Source organism: Podarcis filfolensis (assembly GCF_964270895.1).
Source record: "Podarcis filfolensis genome assembly, chromosome: 18".
NCBI lineage: Eukaryota > Metazoa > Chordata > Lepidosauria > Squamata > Lacertidae > Podarcis > Podarcis filfolensis.
Genome location: NC_139622.1, coordinates 11,812,173 through 11,833,323, shown reverse-complemented (window position 1 = coordinate 11,833,323; position 21,151 = coordinate 11,812,173). Strand labels below are relative to the sequence as shown.

At 48.3% G+C, this 21,151-nt stretch overlaps 2 protein-coding genes across 3 annotated transcripts in view; both read left to right on the top strand.

The window, feature by feature from the left end:
- Window positions 1-13,010, top strand: part of MISP (mitotic spindle positioning) — a 58,391-nt gene extending 45,381 nt beyond the window's left edge. The window contains exon 6 of the transcript XR_014543327.1: window positions 12,469-13,010. The gene's annotated coding sequence lies outside the window, so the exon portion shown is untranslated. The remainder of the gene's footprint in view (window positions 1-12,468) is intronic.
- PTBP1 (polypyrimidine tract binding protein 1) overlaps window positions 1-20,104 on the top strand; it is a 41,765-nt gene extending 21,661 nt beyond the window's left edge. For both annotated transcript variants that reach the window (XM_083594626.1, XM_083594625.1), the window contains 11 exons: window positions 613-759; window positions 2,192-2,362; window positions 3,563-3,673; window positions 5,482-5,656; window positions 6,833-6,910; window positions 8,800-8,948; window positions 13,271-13,304; window positions 13,848-13,940; window positions 15,229-15,445; window positions 16,021-16,098; window positions 16,743-20,104. In XM_083594626.1, coding sequence (XP_083450752.1) covers window positions 613-759; window positions 2,192-2,362; window positions 3,563-3,673; window positions 5,482-5,656; window positions 6,833-6,910; window positions 8,800-8,948; window positions 13,271-13,304; window positions 13,848-13,940; window positions 15,229-15,445; window positions 16,021-16,098; window positions 16,743-16,875 — 1,386 coding nt within the window. In that variant the 3' untranslated portion in view covers window positions 16,876-20,104. The remainder of the gene's footprint in view (window positions 1-612; window positions 760-2,191; window positions 2,363-3,562; window positions 3,674-5,481; window positions 5,657-6,832; window positions 6,911-8,799; window positions 8,949-13,270; window positions 13,305-13,847; window positions 13,941-15,228; window positions 15,446-16,020; window positions 16,099-16,742) is intronic.
- The last annotated feature ends 1,047 nt before the right edge of the window (window positions 20,105-21,151 follow it).

Below are 21,151 nucleotides of genomic sequence, written 5' to 3'. Positions count from 1 at the left end.
AGCACCGAGGCGGAGGCTGGGCTCAGAGGCAGCAGCTGTGCAAGGCGACCTCATGATGCCTGGGTGCCTTTTTTGTTGTTGTTGTTGCTCAGGCTTAATTCAGACACAATTTGCAAAGGCAAACACTAGCTAACGGTAGCCACATGCAGCCTGTGTACCTCACATCTTTTTTTGTTGAAGACTGACCTTCCACTATCCTCGCTTATTTAAAAAAATGGGTTAGGGATCTTTCTTGTCAGTTGATGGCAATTGGATCCTAATGGCTGGGGCTTGAAGTTTTGTTTGAATCAGAAATTAAGTCAGAAAGCACTGCTGAAAGTAGGGCGGCTATGAGGCCTACCAGATCCCCAACTTCCAAAGACTGAACCGTCATGAAGTCAGCGACTCCAGCACCCTAAGAGCCCTGTTGCCTGTGTGGCATGCAGGCACCTTAAAAAAAAAACACCTTTAATGTCCCTTTAAATATGCCCAAATTAGAGTAGATTGTGATTTGGTATTAAGGGCTCTGTGTGTATGGAGAAATGACTTGTTCAGAAATTGAACTGCAGCCTTTGGGCTAAGATTACTTAAGGCTGATGCAGCACGTGTTTTACGTCCGTCTATCTCAATTAGGCTTTCATAGAAATGAACACGGAGGAAGCAGCTAACACCATGGTTAGCTACTACACCACAGTAACTCCTGTCCTTCGGAGCCAGGCCATTTACATCCAGTTCTCCAATCACAAAGAGCTGAAGACGGACAACTCTCCAAACCAGGCGGTGAGTCGGGATTTCAAGCAGCAGCAACAGCAGGGCTTTGGGGTAACGTTCTGGGTCAATGGCTGTATTTAAATTTGCCGAGGAAAGAGACGAGCGACGGCAACGTTGCTGAGAAGAGGTGTACATAATTTGTCTGTAGCCCAGTGAGGTAAGGAAGGCAGGGAAGAGTGTGCTAAGAATACTCACGCTGGATCAGATCAAAGTCCTTACTTTCTTTCTTTTTACCTTACCTAGTATTTCATGGGGACGCGGGTGGCACTGTGGGTTAAACCACAGAGCCTAGGGCTTGCCGATCAGAAGGTTGGCGGTTTGAATCCCCGCAATGACAGGGTGAGCTCCCGTTGCTCAGTCCCTGCTTCTGCCAACCTAGCAGTTTGAAAGCACAAAGTGCAAGTAGATCAATAGGTACCACTCTGGCGGGGAGGTAAACGGCGTTTCCGTGCGCTGCTCTGGTTCGCCAGAAGCGGCTTAGTCCTGCTGGCCACATGACCCGGAAGCTGTATGCCGGCTCCCTCGGCCAATAGAGCGAGATGAGCACCGCAACCTCAGAGTCGGCCACGACTGGACCTAATGGTCAGGGGTCCCTTTACCTTTGTATTTCACGATGCTCCTTCACATTTTCTAGTATTGTAGGGTGCTCAAAACCCACTGCGTTGCGTTATAAGCAACATTGCTTATAACCCGCGTTGCAGGTTAGATAAACATTGCACTCTTACCTAAATACAGAAAGGGTATAATATAGCTGAAAGTAGCTTGCCCAGGGTAACCTAGTGAGTTTATAACGGAAACAAAGGATTCTGTCCAACAAACATTTACTCATTGAAATTAATGCACCTAAGTTAGTCATGGCCCTTAATTTCAGTGTGTCTGCTCTGGGTGAAACTTAGCCGGATCGAGCCCACACTTGACCTGAGGTCTTCCTTATTTTTCTGTGGCTCACAGCAGTGTAAAGTGTATTAACTTGGCCTGAACGTGCATGTTCCATTCTGGTTACTCCTAACTTACAGGCCACGGAAGCCGTCAGTTTCAACGAATTACACATAGATGGTGTGTTAATGTCTTACCTGTGACTGTTGGAAGCGTTCACACTCAATGTGCAGCAGGGCAGGGGAACCTGTGGCCCTCCAGGTGTCACTTGGACTTCAGCTTGCGTCAGCCTGACCACTGTCTGGCTCCTGGGAGTCTTAACAGCATCTCAAGTTCCGCAGGGTCCCTGTCCTTTTGTGTACAGGATGAAGAAAACATCTTGTCGTCATCCCTGTTCATCTCTTAAGGCTAAAGGCCAGGTTCCCAAGGCCCCCCTGCATGTCTGCCTGTCATTCAGTGTCCTGTTCAACAGGGGGCAACATGATTCTGAAGCCGAGTGAGCGCTCGTCTCTTTCTCTTTCCACCTCCCTGCTTATTAACGTACTGAAAACGTTTGGCTCCCCAGCGCGCTCAGGCAGCCCTGCAAGCGGTGAACTCCGTGCAGTCTGGGAACCTCGCGCTGTCTGCCACCGCTGCAGCTGTGGATGCTGGGATGGCCATGGCCGGGCAGAGCCCAGTCCTGAGGATCATTGTGGAAAACCTCTTCTACCCTGTCACTCTGGATGTCCTGCATCAGGTGAGAGAGGGTCCTCTGGCATGGGGAGCGGCTGGATTCCGGGGTTGCGTGCGATATATCTTCTTAATTAAAAAAATTCCTCCCCACAGCTCATATGAAATAGGCTTGGATGGTTGTTGGCCAGAAAAGATCACCCGGTGTTCTGGCCATGTAGGGGCTTGCGAGGGAAGAGAATTAAAGAGAAAATGGGGCTGTGGGGCGGCGAAGAAAGCTCTTTTTCTCTGCCCACATTTGAGTTTTGTTTGTGGGCCTGTTTTCCTTGTCCTGCAAGTCTTGGTATCTGCATAGAGGCCTGCGCACGGCCGCGTGAGCCTGGCACCCAACTAAATTTGTCTCCGACTAGGCCCGTCGACGTGGACGAGAGATGCCCTTTAATTTCAGCAGATTTTCTGCGACTTAACGTTGGGTGCAAAGTCCTAGAGTTCTGCTCTTTTCTTTTCCGGGCACAGAACAGAAGGAGTTGAGCTTGCATTTTCTGGCTGTGCCTTTTGGGGGAGAGCATGGTGTAGGCTTCCGAAAGTGTGGTTCTAAAGGTTGAAACGCGTTTTCAGAAGTTAACTGCGCTTGAAGCTGCTTGTGACACATTAACTCCTTGCGCAAAGCTTGGCTTCTTCGCTCGGCTCTCCCAGATAAGGGTGCAAGGAGCTCCCATCTCAGCTGCACACACTTGACATTGCTTATATGCAACAAAAAAACTCGCTTTCCTGTCAGATGGGAAATGACCCCCTTTCCTTTGCCTGGCCCCATTTGCCATTAGGTCTCTTCCTACTCTGGGTGGTCCTCTTGTTTCAAAAAGCCACAAAAGCCTCTGTGGGCGACGTGCTCTTCACTTCCTGCCCTTGCAACAGAGCCCAGGCTCCAGCTGTTCACCGTAGACACTACGCTCCAGAAGCAGAAAGATTTGTTGTGTTTGTTTCCTTGCGCCTCTGCTGCCCTCTAGTGTTGCCAGGCTCAGTCTGGGGGTTTGGGGCCTCCGATCTGCCTGGTGAGGCAAGTTGGGAGAAGAGCCTTCCTTACCATTTTTTTCTTTCCTGCTGTGAAACTTCATAAGCGCCTTGGGCAAATTGGCAGATCCATAGCAGCTGCAGTCTTCCTGCTGTGTTGCTTTCATGCTTTCAAAACAGAGAGTTTCCAGTCTTGGCCAAAATCGCAACTTCCAGAGTTTACTTCACGCGACTTTTCTGTTTTGTGCGCACGCAGATTTTCTCCAAGTTTGGCACCGTGCTGAAAATCATCACCTTCACAAAGAACAACCAGTTCCAGGCGCTGTTGCAGTATGCAGACCCGATGAGCGCCCAGCACGCCAAACTGGTGAGTCCGGCTTTGCGCAGTTCCTTCCAGTCTCGAATCTGCCGCAACACAAGGGGAAGCATGTTGCAAGAGCCGCTGTTCAGGAGAAGCATGGCAAAGCGTGCCTAGACACGGGTGCTCTCGCCTGTGGCTCCTGGAAGCTGTTGGCATGCTACAGCGGCCACACCCAGGGAAAAGCATCGACTGGCCGGCTGAACCAGATGAGGGGAGCCGATGGGTCTTAAACCCTTGTTGAGTTAGGGGCTTCTCCTGCATGCTCTGGCGGAGTGAGCAGACAAGACCAAGAGTCAGTCTACAGCACATGCTGTAGAGCAGGCACGTCTTTAAAAAGCTCAGCGTTTTTGCCCTGAACCCCTAAAAAACGGGGCTACCCTCCTCCCTTAAAAAGCTCAACAACTTTGACCTGAACCCAAAAAAAGGGGGTAGATCACTGCCAGTCTTTAACCCCGAGAGTAGATCGCAGTCTCTTGGGAGTTGGCCACCCCTGCTGTAAAGGGAAGTGAGGGGCAGGTGGGGCTTGGCAACCTGGGAAGGCGGACCATCTTGGAGGAGGAGAATGCTGGTCTTAAACCTCCGCTGCCTTGTGGGATACCTTCGGGAGAAGGAAAGGTATGGGAGTGAACTCTACACAAATCGGGAGTAGAGTCCCTAAGGGGGTTGGGTGGTGCCTTGTGTGTGTCCTTCTGCAGCCAAGCTAGTGACAAACGTCTTGCTCTGCTTTCCTTTGGACCACATCAGCAAGGCCTGGGGGGGGAGGGGGTCTTGTTGTCTGGGCAGCCCACTACACCCGGGGAGGTCACTAGGTGCACTCCGTTGTCTCTCGAGATGCACAGATGTAGCAGGCACAATCTTAGACCCCGCTGTGTTTCTCCAAAGAGGAGCTCTATGAAGTCTGAATTGGCAGGCAGGAGGTTGGGAGCCCTGACTAGCTGCCTCACCTCAGCCCAATCCAGGCATCCTGTTAAACAAGGATTCGTGAAGCCAAGGTTTAGTCCAGGGGTGCCCAAACTTCTTTCAAAGAGGGCCAGATTTGATGAAGTGAACATGCATGAGGGCCGACCATATACTGCCACGGGAGCCGGATTTCATCGACCAATGTACCGGATTAGGCCCCCGAAACGGACTTTGGACATGCCTGGTTTAGTCCATTGCGAGGTCTGAATTGGCAACTAAAACACACCAGATGTTTTTAATAGACCGCATGCAAATTCAGAAACTATAAATCGCTTTTGTTTTTAGAATCGGCGTCATTTTATCTTAATAGCAAACTTGGGCAGTTGTGTTTCTGTCCCATCTGGAAGGAAGCAAACATGGGACCGGCTGAAAATAAGGCATTGATTTCTGCATATGTATATATGTTTGTGTGAACTGCAAGCTTGCAGGATGCTGGTGGCGATTAAGTTACCGATAAGAGGCAGAGAGATAAGAGGTCTAAATTGCCCAGACGGGTTTGTAAATGAGACAGTTTCGGTTAGAAACAGAATGAAAAGGGGAAATGGCCTAATCATGCCGCACAGTCTTTTGGGAGAGATGCAGGCTTTGACGTTGGGCTCCCACCTTGCAAAGGTGTGTTTCTTTTTTTCTAATCATCAACCCCGGGAGACCCAACAAGGATCATTCCTCATAGGGGGACGTACTCAAGTACTGTTTTACAGAGAGTGCAAATGCGCTCCTCAGGCATTCGCTTTTGATTATTTCCCCAAGTTACACATCCAAGACAAGCAGCGGTCTTTTCCTGAATCACCCTGGTTGGCTTGAACCTAACCCATCCTTTTGCCTCTCTTCCTCTCGTCCCCCCCCCCCCCCAGTCTCTCGACGGACAAAACATCTACAACGCCTGCTGCACACTCCGCATCGACTTCTCAAAGCTCACCAGCCTCAACGTGAAATACAACAACGACAAGAGCAGGGACTATACCCGGCCAGATCTGCCTTCTGGAGACAGCCAGCCCTCTCTCGACCAGACCATGGCAGCTGCTTTTGGTGAGGGGCGGGTTGGGGTGTGTGATGGGGGTGAGGATTGGCTTCGGAAACATGCTGTGAACTGGGAAGAGTTTTCCAAAGCTCCCCTCAGCTGTAGATTCAGAGGCTGGGCAAGCTGCCCTCAGCTTCAGTCCCTTTCTCTCTGCCTGTCATAGTAGCAGTAGTAATGGCCTACCTTACAGGGTGGTTGTAGGGTGTCATCGCCATAGCAAAGCATGAAGAGTGACAGTGGCTGCAAGTTCCCTTTATGTGTCTGGCTTGGAAGAACCGAGTCCTGCTGGATTTGTCCAGTATCCTAATCTCATGGCAGCCAACAAAATAGATCTTACAGGAAGCATGACCCTCTAATGCAAAACGTCCTTTAATTTTTGACACTAGGGTGGGCAGAATTCTAGGAATACAGTCGTACCTTGGTCTTCGAACAGCTTAGTTCTCGAACGTTTTGACTCCCAAACGCCGCAGACCCAGAAGTGACTGTTCCGGTTTGCGAACTATTTTTGAAAGCCGAACGTCTGACGGGGCTTCCGATTGGCTGCAGGAGTTTCCTGCAGCCAATCGGAAGCCGCGCTTTGGTTTCCAAACGTTTTGGAAGTCGAACGGACTTCCGGAATGGATTCCGTTTAACTTCCAGGGTACGACTGTGATTAAAACTCCATGTTTGCTCAGAAAGAAGATTGTTTGTTTAGTGAGGCAGATGCAAAATGTATCTGCCTTAGCTTTGTATAAGTAAAGTTGTGGGTACGCTCAGTGCGGGAGAGTGAGTTGCAAACTGTTGTTTCCTGTGCTACCTAAACACGTGTAGCTTAGCTTCTGCCATCTGAGAACTAGCAAAAAAATTAAGTGGTGAAAAGGCACCACTACTAGATGAAAGATCACCACCACAAGACAGCAAAGAAGCAACCCCTTTCTGTTCCCTCTCATGAAGATACCTTGAGTGTTTCACAGCAGGGGTGGCTAACCTCTGGCCCCTTGAGACAAGGATCGTTTTGTTGGATCTCCAAGGAAGGCACCCAGAACTGATGGTGGGGGCGCAGTTTCCCCCTTTAGCTTGCATGACGTTTACAGACTGCTGCTTTGTAAGGCTGTGACATCATTCTTGCTGCCCCTTTCTGATGTACGCATCTGTACTAAATCTAAATAACAGGTCCCCTTGTTTGTTCTTTTTATTTTTTGTAGGTGCTCCAGGGATCATTTCTGCCTCTCCTTACACAGGGGCCGGCTTCCCGCCCGCTTTTGCGATTCCTCAAGCTGCAGGTACTGTTCCTTTTTGAGGCTGCTGCCTTTTCCCAAACGCCACTCGCACGGTTCTGCCGTACAGACGCCGGCACCTCCTTCCCCTTCACCCTTATGGTCTGTAAGACTCCAAAATGCAGCCAGCAGATCAGGGGCGACCCGTCTGGGGAGCTGAGGAAAGGAAGAGATTACGAAGTCCTTGGGCATAATCTGCGTTAGGCAGACCTTGGAGTTTCGGCATTTGAGCCCCTGGGTTTTTTTAAAAAAAATAATAATTGTCATCCTTGAAGATCCCTGTGGGACAAATTTCCTCTTTGGTTATTAGGGCTGGTTTCCTCTCTTTTTAACGTCCCAACGCTGATCTCACAAAGAGGAGGGAGGTAGGAACCGCACAGAAGTAATAATAATAATTATAATAATTTATTATTTATACCCCGCCCATCTGGCTGAGTTTCCCCAGCCACTCTGGGCGAATACTTAAGTGAATACTTAAGCCCAGTGAATACCTAAGCGGGCATCCAAAATGAGCAAGAAGAGATAGCTAGAATTACGCTCAAGGCAAACGGGTTTTGTATATAACTTGAAAAGCTAAGGAAGCTGTGGGGGAAGCCAGGGCAAAATGCTGTGGCATGGAGTGTTCCTTTTTAGGGGTGCCAGCTAGCATTGCCCCCCCTTCCAGGATATTCCCCCCCCAAAAAAAAAATCTGTATTTGTTTCCCCAACAGATGCTCAGCATTCCATAGACAGAGGCTCCAGCTATTTCCCAAAAGTCCTTTTTGTACTACTTGCAAAATCTGGGAGATTTCCCCCAAGCGTGCCAACGTCCTCGTGGGTACGATCCTGCCCGTACTCTGCCGACCACTAAGGGCTCGGCTTTTGTACAATAGCACAGTTGCAGCAGCAAACAGATATTTGGCCCAAGGAAGTTTGGACGAAGCACTTTACGGGGTTACCAAGGGGAGAATTTTGGAGGGTGGGAAGGATCACAGACCGTCCTGAGATTCACTGCTGCTTTTGGGGTAAGGACCCTAGCCGCAGTTGGTCTAAGTGTCTAGGCAGGCCTCCCTATAGCAATCTCGGGTGAGATTCTTTGTTTCTGAAGCTTGCTGCAAATAACAGCAGTTGGGGGGCGGTGTTCGTGTGACGGGGCTCATATATTGAGAATGCTCGGCCCCTGTACCTCTGTCTCCCTGCCCGTGGTGTAATCCCATGGGAAAATGGCAGAACCAACCACCCCTCCTCTTTATTTGTGTGCTGTGGCGTACAAGAGGTAAAACGTGTGTGTTTCGAGCGAGGAATTTTGATGAGTGGTAACACGCAAGGGGGCTTTTCAAATACGCTGGCGTTCAGACGCCTGCTTTTGAAAGGCCCCCTTCTGAAAACGAAACCCTTGTAGAATATATATGTGCATATATATATTTTTAAAGTGCCTGGAATGCACACAGCTGTGGTTTGGTATGTGCATGATCCGACTGAATGAGGCACTTCCAGGCATGCATTGGTGGAAGGACCCCTTAGGAATGCACCGCTTTTTGTGTGTGTCGCACCCCCCCTTTCCCCTGCTTCTCTCCCCAGTGGTGGAATTTTTTGCTTTAGATAAACCCATGGAATGTTGCCGAATCCGGTTCGAAAACCAGACACACCTAGAGCTTGTCTGGTTGCCCCCCCCCCCCCAGCACCCAAGGAGAGAGAAAAATGCCTTTCCCCACCCCTAACTCTTGCCAGAAGCCCGAGAGCACAAATGCCAGAACTGGAGAGGCTCTGTGGCCCTTTGCGTTGAGGGAGGATGGGGGCACCGAGACGCAAACCCCCTCTCTCCAAAGAAGCACCGTGGGTCAGCCCCACGGCGAGTCGGCCGAGGATGCGCTGTGGACTTCCATTCACTGGTTAATACGCTTTAATTTTTCCAGGCCTCTCAGTCCCCAATGTACACGGAGCTCTAGCTCCTTTGGGTATCCCTTCAGCAGCGGCCGCCGCAGCAGCCGCAGGGCGGATTGCAATTCCCGGCCTTTCCGGGGCTGGGAACTCCGTTCTGCTGGTTAGCAATTTGAACGCCGAGGTTAGTGGAAGCCTTGTAATAAATCTTCTTCTGTCCAACTTTAATATCTCATATATATATATATCTATATTATTATTTACTTTTGCTTCTTCCAGTTACTTTCTGCTCTCGCCTATCTCTCCAGTCGCTTCTCACGAAATACTTTAACGCTGAAGCGTCACAGTGCCAAACACCTTTCCTTTCTCTGAACTGGAATGCGATAAAATGAGGGGGGAATGAACGGGCAGCCCGGTGTAATTCTTAAGTGGGTGACTTAAAGCAAGAAGGGGGGTGAAGCTGCCGCTCCCCAGACATTGCTGGACCCCCAATTCCTATTGCCAGAGGTTCCCCATCCCTGACTTAAAAGAGACACAGGTGGAAGCCTTTATAAACCATTTGCCCTCTTCCTTGCCTTACCAAGCGCAAAGGTTTAGCTGGTCTGCTCTCACTCCCAACAGCGAAAAATTCAGAATGTGAAATCTCCCGCTAAGCTTTTGTCTCTACTTGGGTCGACCTCACAGTAGCCCAGACCCTCCCCTTTGGTTTCTCCCTTTGGCATGTCATGACTTTTTAAGAACTCTTCAGTTGGAGTGACGATGTGGCTTCTGTTCCCCTTCATGGGTGTCTTTAATTCCTTGCCCTCCCCTCCCCTTGCCAGCTTTAGCTTCATTTTACCTTTTGCAAGTTATATATTTCCTTTGTCATGCATTGGTACATTCCCACCTTTGACCGAAATTCCTTTAAAGTTGCTGGTGTTGTTGTGCCTTACTTAATTTTTGCTCCTTAACTTTAAAACATTTTTAAGTTCCATTTTAACATTCCCACCCCCTTTCCCCTTTTTTGAGTTGGAACATTTGGCTGCCTTGCAAACTGAGGCTCTCGAGGCAAACAAAAAAAACGAAGCCTGGTATTTTCTGTGTAAAAAAAGGATGCAATTCAGCAGAGACCCACTTTGCCTTTGAAGTGGGTTTCTGTGAAATTGCATTCAGGTGTTATTGCAATGTGTTGTGTACATTGCTTGAGCCCCCCCCCCCCCCCCCGGTGCTTGAAACTGACAAGGCTGTGGCCAGAATCTTGGATTTCTGCTTATCTTGGTTGTTTCAGAAGCTCCAAAGCAGAGACATGGATGAGAGAACCACTATAAAATTAAAAAAAAAAACTTAATAGGAAAATAACCAATCTCAATCTGTTTCGCTATGTCTTTTTCTGTCCACTATAACTGCTTTTTTCAGAGCATGAGGTGCTGCCAGCAATTCTTGCTCCCAATTTTCAATAAAAATCAGCTTTGAAAACAGGTTCATGAAAAAGCAAAATGGATAAAATTCCTGCATTGCAAGGGGGGTGTCTCTTCCAACTCTACAGTTCTGTGAAAATCGACAGCTGATAGTATTCTTTCTAAGGCGACATTACAGATTAAAATGAGCATCAACTTAATGTGTAAGCTTTCGCCTAAACAAAAAAGGTTTTTAGGAGATGCCCCAAAGCGATTCAGGGAACTTGTAGTAGTGAGGGAGTTCCGGTTTCTTAACAGGTGCAAAGCGGACATTATCCTGGAATTGTAGAGTTGGAATTATGTGGCGCTCATAAACAAGCCAGTCCTTCCTTTCCAAATGGGCGTGAGTTAGTCGTGCCCCAGATTTCAGTGGGACGCGGGTGGCTCTGTGAGTTAAGCCACAGAGCCTAGGGCTTGCCGATCAGAAGGTCGGCGGTTTGAATCCCCGCGACAGGGTGAGCTCCCGTTGCTCGGTCCCTACGTCTGCCAACCTAGCAGTTCGAAAGCACGTCAAAGTGCAAGTAGATAAATAGGTACCACTGCGGCGGGAAGGTAAATGGCATTTCCATGCACTGCTCTGGTTCGCCAGAAGCGGCTTAGTCCTGCTGGCCACATGACCCGGAAGCTGTACGCCGGCTCCCTCGGCCAGTAAAGCGAGATGAGCGCCGCAACCCCAGAGTCGGCCACGACTGGACCTAATGGTCAGGGGTCTCTTTACCTTTTTACGCAGATTGTCACAAAAACTGGAACTAAGCCTTAGTCTTCAGCCTGATGGGCCTTTGAACCCTGGCAACCAGAAACCCCTCTCCTCAATGACTAGCAAAAGAAGGCATGGAGGGGTGTTTGGCCTTGAGTAGCTCCCCTGAATTGACAGACCAGAGAGAGGCGCAGCGTTGAGCTCCCAAATAGATCCTTGAATTCTTGAGCCTGTTGGAAACAACATTGGCTAGGAGGAGCATGCAAGGGACCTAGCCGCATTCTTGCTGCTTGTAACCAAAGGGCCGTTATAGTATAAATCACGGGAAAAGCAGGGCGGTGGGTTAAAACATATTAAGCAGTAAAACTGCAAGCCATTAGTGGAGTTTTGAGAGTCTTTAGGGAGAGGAGAAGGAGTTACAGAATCTGAACGCACCTGCCCCTTTTTTGTGCCGCAGTTGTTTCCCAGGAAGCCCATGCAAGCACAGCCGTCGGCTGTGTCGTTGCCTGCTAAACTCTGCACCTCCAGTCTCAAAACATGGCCGCCACGTTCTCTTAAAATGCCCCAGTGGTTTTGTCTGTCCCTTAGGCGAATTGCTGAGCAGCTCCTCGCGCCTCTTGCGTGTATGTTCCTTCGACGCTCCCTCATCCATCCAGCTTCTCTCCTTTTGGGCTAAAAACCTCGATACCTGTAGTGAAGCTGTGAACTAACGTCTCCTCGACCTTTTTATTTTTTCCATTGCTTGTATAATCAGTGTTGTAGAAACTTAATCTGTGCATACTGTTTTGGAGAGGCAGTATTCTCCAGAGGGAATCCTCGCGTTCCCCACCACCAGGACCCACCAGTATCGATCTGACAGGTGGCTAGTCCACGGAGCACGCAGACCCTTCTCTCCAAACCTTGATCGGTTCCTACGCTGGAGTTTCTCGGCTTAGCAAGTTGGTGGCGAGTCGGGGAACCTTTTTGTAAGCAGAAGGGGGGAAAGCTCAGTTGCGCTCGGGGGAAACGCGAGCTCCACCAGGCAACACTCCCTGGCTTAGGAGGAATGCTGAACTCAGGCCTTCTCCATCATCGCAGCCTGCCATACTGAAGGGGTTCAGTGGGGCAGGCCTTTTGTGGCGTCCCCCAGATGCTGTGGCCCAAGGGTCCTCCCATCGTCCCCAGTCAGTTTGGCCAAGTCTCCAGGGGTGGTTGGCGTACAACCTGGCAACATCTGGGGAATAATAATAATTTATATCCCGCCCATCTGGCTGGGTTTCCCCAGCCACTCTGGGCAGCTTCCAACAGAATATTAAAACACAATAACCTATTAAGCATTAAAAGCTTCCCTAAACGGGGCTGCCTTCAGATGTCTTCTAAAAGTCTGGTAGTTGTTGTTCTCTTTGACATCTGGTGGCAGGGCATTCCACGGGCCGGGAGCCACCACAGAGAAGGTCCTCTGCCTGGTTCCCTGTAACCTCGCTTCTTGCAGGGAGGGAACCGCTAGAAGGCCCTCAGGAGATGGACCCCGGTGTCCGGGGTGGAGACGCTCCTTCAGGGATACTGGACCGAGGCCGTTTAGGGCTTTCAAGGTCAGCACCAACACTTTGAATTGTGCTCGGAAACATACTTGTGTCCTGGAGGCTGACCCGGACCCTTTCAAACTCCTGCCTCCCTCGTCACCCCACGTGACTGTTATATGTGGTCACGATCCGGAGTTTGCCCTCTTGCCTGTGAATCCCTCTGTTGCAATACTGCCTCTCCCTCTTAGTTATACCTTACTTAAGTAAAGTGCTCTTCTTTTTACTGTTGTGTTCCACTAGGTTTAAACAAAAAAAACCAAAAACCAACCAACCACAACCTATTAACTAGTTTTTCCTCTGTAAAACCGAAGTATTGTACGTTTTTAGAAATCTATAAATCTTTTACTGATGGAACACTACATATTTCTTTTATGTATTTACTGACCTATGTTTTTTGCTACTTTTTTTCTTTTCTCTCCACCCCATCCCTCAATTATTATTATTTTTTCCCCCCTTCTCCCCGATCCGGAATTTCTTTGCCAACTGACTGCACGGTACTTCTGCTTCCTGTTGTTGCTTGAAACAAATATATTTTTTATATATATTTATTTTTTTTTAAAAAAAAATACCCCCCTCAAACCAAAACCAAACCAAAAAAAAAAAAAAAAAACCTTCCTGCTCTTCGGAAACCAACCTGCCCTTCAATATTAACCATCTTGAAAACTTCATCATCCATCAACCAATTTCGCCATTTCCTGCGGGGATTCTACCTTTCCTTCGTTGTCGACGATTTACGCAACCTCCGCTCTCCCCTCCGATTCCTTACCTCTTCCCTGTCTCTCCGCTGCCTTGCCTCTGCTGTTCTCTAAAGAGAGTTACACCCCAATGCCTCTTTATTCTTTTCGGTACGTTATCATTCACACTTTTTTTATTATCTTTGTTTTTTTAAAAAATTGTTATTATTTCACTTTGAGGTTTTGTTTTTCGGCGGGGGGTGGGGAAGGGGCGGCGGGCGGGTTTTGCCGTTTCGATCGGATGCTTTTTATTATTTGCGTTACCCTAGCTTTAGTTTTTTCCCCCGGTTTTTAAATCATATTTTTTTTGTTTCGTACATCATCGTGCATGGTTTTGATTGCTTTGCATGCCTGTTTCGTTGGGTCAGGAAGAGAGAGCATGTGCAGATTGCCCCTCCAGGCTCCACGGGTGACTTTATGGGGGCATCCCCCCCCCAAAGATAAAACGTGTGTTTTATAACTTCACCTAAAGATCGTTCCACTTTTTTTCTGCTGCTGAGCAGAACAAACCCCAACTTTCGAGCGGGAGTGAGAGCAGTGGTGGGGGGTTTGGAAGTGCCTTGATTGGATTTTGGGCTAGAGGCAAGCGGATTTCTTCCTTGATAACCTCCTTTTTTTTCACCACCGCCCCCTCTCCCCTTGCTTCCTCCCAAGGCGTGTATGGTGATGTGCAAAGAGTGAAGATCTTGTTCAATAAGAAAGAAAACGCCTTGGTTCAAATGGCAGATGGCAATCAAGCCCAGCTGGGTAAATAATAAAATTATTGTTATTATTATTATTATTAATTAATCCCCTCTTCTCTGAACGTTGGGGAATAGTATCTAACAAAGGGAGCTGCCTTTTGTGTTGTTGTTTATTAAATTTGTATACAGTGGTACCTTGGTCCTCGAACAGGCTTGACTCCTGTACAAATCGGCTCCCGAAGGCCGCAGACCCGGAAGCAAGTGTTCTGGTTTGCAACTGTTTTTCGGAAGCCATGCCTTCGTTTTCGAACGGTTTCAGGAGTCGAATGGACTCCTGGAACGGATTACGTTCGAGAACCAAGGTACCACTGTCCTGCCCGTTCATCTGAGGATCGCAGGATGCTTCACAACATAAGAACACAATTGTGAAACCACCGAATAGATAGCAAAACAATAAGAAAACAGTAGCCCCCATCCCCTGCAACAGATAGATCGAAAAGGCCATGGAATCAGCCAAATGTCTGGTTGAGGAGAATTGTTTTTGCCCGGCTCCTGTAGATACATACTGAAGATTTAGGGGTCCGTGTGTAGGGTAAAATCGCTCCAGCCAATGCAAAGGGGTTGGATCCAGAGTTGCTGTCCTGCAACTGGAAGGGCTCCTTCCATCCTCAGGAGGGACTGAGAAGCAGCAGGGTTTTGCATTTGGGAAAGTCGGGAGGCGATTTCTGCCTTTTCCCACAGAGCCCCCAGTGCCACCTCCCCATTGGTTTTGGGACACAGTGGAGTTTGGGTTGCAAGGAGCTAACCGTTGCTTGCAGCAGACCCACCGAGATTAATGTTCCTAACCAGTTTTGGTCCATTTATCTCAGTGGGTCTGCTGTGAGTAAGAGTTACCGTATTTTTTGCTCTATAAGACTCAGTTTTCCCCTCCTAAAAAGTAAGGGGAGATGTGTGTGCGTCTTATGGAGCGAATACAGGCTGCGCAGTTATCCCAGAAGCCAGAACAGCAAGAGGGATTGCTGCTTTCGCTGCGCAGCGATCCCTCTTGCTGTTCTGGCTTCTGAGATTCAGAATATTTTTTTCTCTTGTTTTCCTCCTCCAAAAACTAGGTGCGTCTTATAGAGCGAAAAAAACCACCACCTTCCGTTCCTCTGCCCCTGGGCATTTCCGCAAAGCCAGACTATTGGTTTCTCTAGCTTACGATCAGCACCTGGGGTTGGGGTGTTTCTCCAGTGTTTCCTCTTGCCTCCCCCCAAAAAAAACCTTTTGTGGGGCACATCTGGGTCTGCTCTGCCCTACGAACATGGATATAGCCCCATCATTTCCTTAACATACACTCTCTCTCTCTCCAGCCATGAGCCACCTCAATGGTCAAAAGCTTCATGGAAAGCCCATCCGCATCACTCTGTCAAAGCACCAGACAGTACAATTGCCCCGCGAAGGGCAGGAAGACCAGGGGCTGACCAAGGACTACGGCAACTCTCCCCTCCACCGTTTCAAGAAGCCAGGCTCCAAGAACTTCCAAAACATTTTCCCCCCTTCCGCCACCCTCCACCTCTCCAATATTCCGTAAGTCGACGTCTTTGGCGATCCCTCGTAGCCGAGTAAGGTTGTCTTCCATAAATACGGTTTTAACAGTGAGTCCGGAAGTGACTGTGGGGGCCAATTCTGGATCCACACGTCCTTCCATGGCGGGGACATTGGTTTGCGGGCGGGAGTTGATCCCGGTGAGGGTTTGCCAAGCGTGCCTTCCTCTTAGCACGTTTCTCCCTCGCGTCCTGAGTTCGAGTGTCTTCAAAGCCCCCGACACCTTTGGTCAAGGCTGTTCTCCAACTGGAGTGCTCGCAGGCCACTGTCTCCCAATTGTCGGTGTTTATACTACATTTTTAAAGATTTCCCTTGAGAGAGTCTTTGAACCTCTTTTGTCAACCACCAGCATTCCGCTTTTCATTTTTAAGTTCGGAATAGGGGAGTTGCTTTGGGAGACTTTCTTTAGTATATCAGGACCTAATATCTCAATGTGAAGCAAGCAGTGAATTTCATGTTGATTTTTCCAGAGGTTGTTGAATTGGGCCCTTTGAATGTGTGAAGCGACTCCAGAGCCTGGACCTTAGCATAATCATATTCTCTTTCTGTTCCCACAGGCCTTCGATAATCGAAGACGACCTCAAGCTGCTGTTCTCCAGTAACGGCGGGATGGTGAAAGGCTTCAAATTCTTCCAGTAAGTGTGGATCCCCGTTGCCTTGCAGAAGCTGCCGCTGGTAGCTACTCTACTGTGTTGCATTGGGCGGATGAGCTTGGCATCAGAAATTTAAGATGCAGTCCTGGAGCCCAGGCAGATTGCCCTCTAAGAGCAGGGCTCTGAAATGTCTTCCCTTTTCCTGACATGGGCCAGTTGCCTGCGGGTCTCTAGTTACAGCGTTATTCAGAATGCAGGCTCCTTCTTTCCCCCACACCTCAGAGGGAAGGAGCCGCAACACAGTGGCACGGAAAATACTTTTTGATGGGTTGCCCATACCTGATTGCCAACGTTCCCCTAGTTCATTGTTTCCCCGATCTGATTCGGGGCACATTTCAAATTCATCCTTGGTTTTGGTCCAGATCACAAAAGCTGAAATGGAGTGGCTTGCCCCGGGGTGAGGCAGCCCGCTAAACGGCCAGCCTTCCCTCTCCGATGTTTGCCGTAGGGTTGGAGAATTGGAAAGGGACCCCCAAAGGTCATCCAGCCCCACCCCACCCCCGGGATTGCCAGTTCCTGCCCCCTCTCTCTTCCTTGACCTTGAACTTGGAACATGTATCTCACGTGTGGTCTCTGTGTGCGCGCTCCCCTTCTCTGAGCCAGAACGCTTTTGTTTCCCCGGGCAGGAAAGACCGCAAGATGGCTCTCATCCAAATGAGCTCTGTCGACGAGGCCATCCAGTCGCTCATCGACCTCCACAACCACGACCTGGGCGAGAACCACCACTTGCGCGTCTCCTTCTCGAAGTCCACCATCTAGGCGGGGGTTTTCCGGAGGCGCCCGCGCGGCAGAATATGGACCCTGACTGAGAAACAAAACAAAACAAGCCAGCGCCGTCGCCACCCTTCCCCGTGGCCTCGGCGTCCTTTTTCCCCCAAGGGCTGGGCCACCGGCATGGGGGTGGGACAACTTCCGTCATTCCAGAAACAAAATAAGAAGCCACTTTAAAGAGAGAGAGATTGAGATTGCAGCTAAAGTGACCTTAAAAAGACAACAGATTTTATTTTTTTAAAGATAAAACAGTTTACCGGGTGTTCCTTTTTATAAAAAGAAAAGTGCAAGTTCTTAATTCACGTCGCTATAACCTTTCTTGCAGTGAGTGGGGTTTGACTATATATAGATTTGACCAAGAAAACCCAACAAACCATAAACTTAGAAGTTTACAGTTCTTGGTTAGAAGCCTCTCTGGGAGTTTCTCCCCCCTCTTAAGAAAATAACGAAAACCCACCCATTCCCAGAAAGCTTACCAGCTTCACAGCAATGCCTTTTATCTCGAGCCTGACCCTTTCTTAAAATACAATTTTTCCCTGAACACAGATGCCTTCCTTTGTTGGGGGGGGGGAGCCCTTTCCCCGAAGCCTTGCATCCAGCATCCTGTGCCTTAGAAGCTTTTTCTGTAAAAATAAAGGGGGGGGGGGACAGCAGCCATTGCGAAAATTCTTAAAAGTCGCCAAGAGGGGGGTGGGTGGCGGATAAAGCATCACCTTCCTCTAATATATCTCTGCGTAGAACGTATCTTAACTCGCAGATTGCGTTGGGTTTCCTCCAGCCTGCAAAGTTCGCAAAATCGGGCCGATAATGTATTTGTGCTTGAATTTTGGGGGCCGTCCTTTGCCCCGTCAGTCAGCGTTTCAGCGAAAAGGGGGTTCCCCTTTTCGCATTAAGTATTCCCCAAAGCTGCGGAAACTGTAAATTAGTTAAACCGGAGCAGCCAGCTTCTCCAGATCTGTGTTCAGAATCTTAATTTGGGGCTCGTCCCGAAAGGGTTGGTTTAAGATTCCTTTGTAACCTCGATTTCACCCTTTAACCACCAGCATATATCTCCGATCTCAAACTATTAGTAGTTTCAGCTTCTTGTTTTAACCCCTTTCTTACTATAATTTTGTTCTACGATGCAGTCTTACCTTTGCCTAGCAATATTTCCAGTTGACCAAATATTCTAATTAATTCATACATATATATCTATATATGCAAAATGCAATAGCGTAAACTTTTTTTTATATAGATGGTATAAATATATCTAAACCTGCTCTTTCTATTACCCATGTATCCTGTACTCTTGTAATATTTTTTTTTCTTCGTTCGTAAGCTGGAAAAAAAAACCCCAACTAGCACATAATTTTAGTTTTATCGAGATGAAGTCGTTTCCGAAGATTAACGTTGTACTTTGAAAAAGTATTTAAAGTAGCAAATTCGAGAGAAGGAAAGGACCCACATTTAAAAGGAGTCATCTTGCTGTAATAATCCAAGCTTATCTATATTATTTAAAGAAATGCAAATTGCTTTCTTCCTCTGCACCAAGATAGTACCTAAAAACACAATTCTTCTGTGACCTCCAACTTTCCCGGGTTGATATATTGCCTTCTTTATATTCCGATGTTGCCTTACATTTCCCTCTCGGCTCATGTGAGATTTTAAGATAACCAGAATCTTTCTACTTAATATCAGGGTTATAGTTCCTCAAATTGTGGACCAAAGTTGTTGTTCGTTTTTTTTTTTTTTCCTTCTCTTCGACGTATGTGGTGTTGTCTCTCAAGTCGCCCGCGTTCCCTGCTTTGCGGGATCTGTTGGACGACTTGCTTTTTCCCCCCTTTTGTCACTGTGGGTTTTGGAAAAGAAAGAAAAAAAGTCTTAAATCTTCTTTTTTTAATAATCTATATATCCATCCCAGTATCACGGGGATGCAATCTATGCTGGAGGTGTGTATGGATGTCTTTTTGAGTCAGGATTTGTCCTTGGGTCGCCCGCGTAAAGGGGGGGGGGGAGCCTCTTGGCTGGCAGACCTCCCCGGGGCTCACAATCACGCCATCCGCGGAAAAGAATCTCGCGCCAGCGGCGAGGGCCGATCCGAAGCCGTCGGGCGGCCCTCACTTTCTCGGCTGACCCTGGGCACATCGCCTTCTGCCTTTTGTGCATATTTTGGGAAGAGGCAGGGGGCTGTTTGATTTGGCGGGCGGCCGTCTCCCCTGCCTGCTTGCCCCCCGATCTGTAGCGGGCGTCAAGGGCGCCCGCCGGCCTTCCCAGCAAAGTCAGCAGCTGCTCTCCGGGTTGAGAAACGTAGCGCGCCACCCCCTTCGCCCAGCTCTAAAGGCAACGGGCTCCGGAGGGGGGAAGAGGGGTCTGGGCTGGGGCGGCTCGTTTAGCGCGGCGTGGAGGTCCGTCGCTGCGTGCCCCCCCCACGGTTGATTTAGGAAGAAGGGGGCCACCGCTGGACCACGCGGCGAGGCACCCCCCCCCCCAGCGGCGCCCAGCAAAAGTACCACTTTAAATGCTAACCTTGGTTAAGAGCAATCTCGAGTGCCGTTTTTATGTTTTAAAAAGCGTCCTTTGCGTCTTGTGGGGGCCGCTCGGACATCACAACCCCTCTCCCCCTGCTGACGTGTTTTTTCTTTTTTCTTTTTAAGAAGTAGCTTAAGAATCAGTCAGCAAACCTTTGAGGACTTCTATATCCGCGTGTGTTGAGTTGGTATGTTTTCAGACGCACACAGGCATATAGCAGTTTAACTAGGTTGCCGGGCGGGGGGGAGAGAAGGGGGTTTCATCTTTCCTTTTTCCCCCCTTCCCTTTCTCCTTTTCGATCCTGTGTTTTTTTGCATGTAAATGTGAGTAATGAGGAAAAAAAGGTGTAAATATTTATAATTTTTTATACCTGTTGTAAGACATGAGGGGGCAGCAGAACCCAAGTTTTTTGGTAAAACAGATGTATATTTTGATAACCAGCTTATTACAGGTTCAGTATTGGGGGCTGGGGAAGGGGAGGGCTTACCATTCGTGTCAGAAATTCCATCGCCTGGCTCACGAGGGGAAAAAATGTAATGCAAAAAAAGAAAACAAAAAAAGAAATTAAAACTATTCTATACTGAACGTAGTACCTTTTCTTCTCTAGCCCATTACTTATTTTTCTTGTTTGGATTGTAGAAAGCAGTCGATTGGCTTATCTGTACTTCTTTTTATTTTGGCTCTCAATAAATGTCTTCTGTATTCTTTGCTTCTGTTTCTTTCCTACTTTTATTATTGTGCCTTTTTTTCCGTTCTCTTTTGTTTTATGCTCAACTCCCCTTCCTCCTAATATAATTCCAGCTGCCTCCCATTTTATGCACCTATTATTATTATTATTATTATTATTATTATTATTATTATTTATTTCCATTCTTCCCTGGCGATGGGGGGAACTCTGAAAGTCTTAAACACATCTCTTTTTTAAAAATTTCTGGTGGTGAAGAGGGAAAGGTGCTATACGATAGTGAGACAACTTTCAATGGGGAAAAGTTGGCTGTAGCACATCAGTATTAACCCTGTCCATCAATTTGCCTTATACTACATTTTTTAAGATTTGCCTTGAGACAGTCTTTATACCTCTTTTGTTGGCAACCAGCATTACACTTTCCATTTTTAAGTTTGGAATAGAGGAGTTGCTTTGGAAGACGATAATCGGGCACCTGCACAACATGACCAGTCTGATGAAGTTGATGTTGAAGAATCATTGCTTCAACACTGGTGATCTTTGATTCTTCCAGTACACTGGCGTTTGTTCGCCTGTCTTCCCAGGTGATGTGGAAAATATTTCAGAGACACCGTTGATGGAATCTTTCAAGGAGTCGGAGATGGCGCTTATAAGCGGTCCATGTTTCACAAGCAGACAGCACGGTTGGTTTAAAGACTGTCTCAAGGCAAATCTTTAAAAATGTAGTGTAAACACCGACAATTGGGAAACACTAGCCTGCGAGCGCTGTAATTGGAGAACAGCCTTTCCCAAAGGTGTCCTGGGCTTTGAAGACACTCGAACTCAGGACGCGAGGGAGAAACGTGCCAAGAGGAAGGCACGCTTGGCAAACCCTCACCGGGATCAACTCCCACCCGGAAACCAATGTCCCCACTGTGGAAGGACATGGGGATCCAGAATTGGCCTCCACAGTCGCTCATGGACTCGCTGTTAAAACCATGTTTATGGAAGACAATCTTACTCTGCTACGAGGGATCGCCAAAGAAGAAGGTTGTAATTCAGCCCTTGGTTCTCGGGTGCATGCAAAACGCA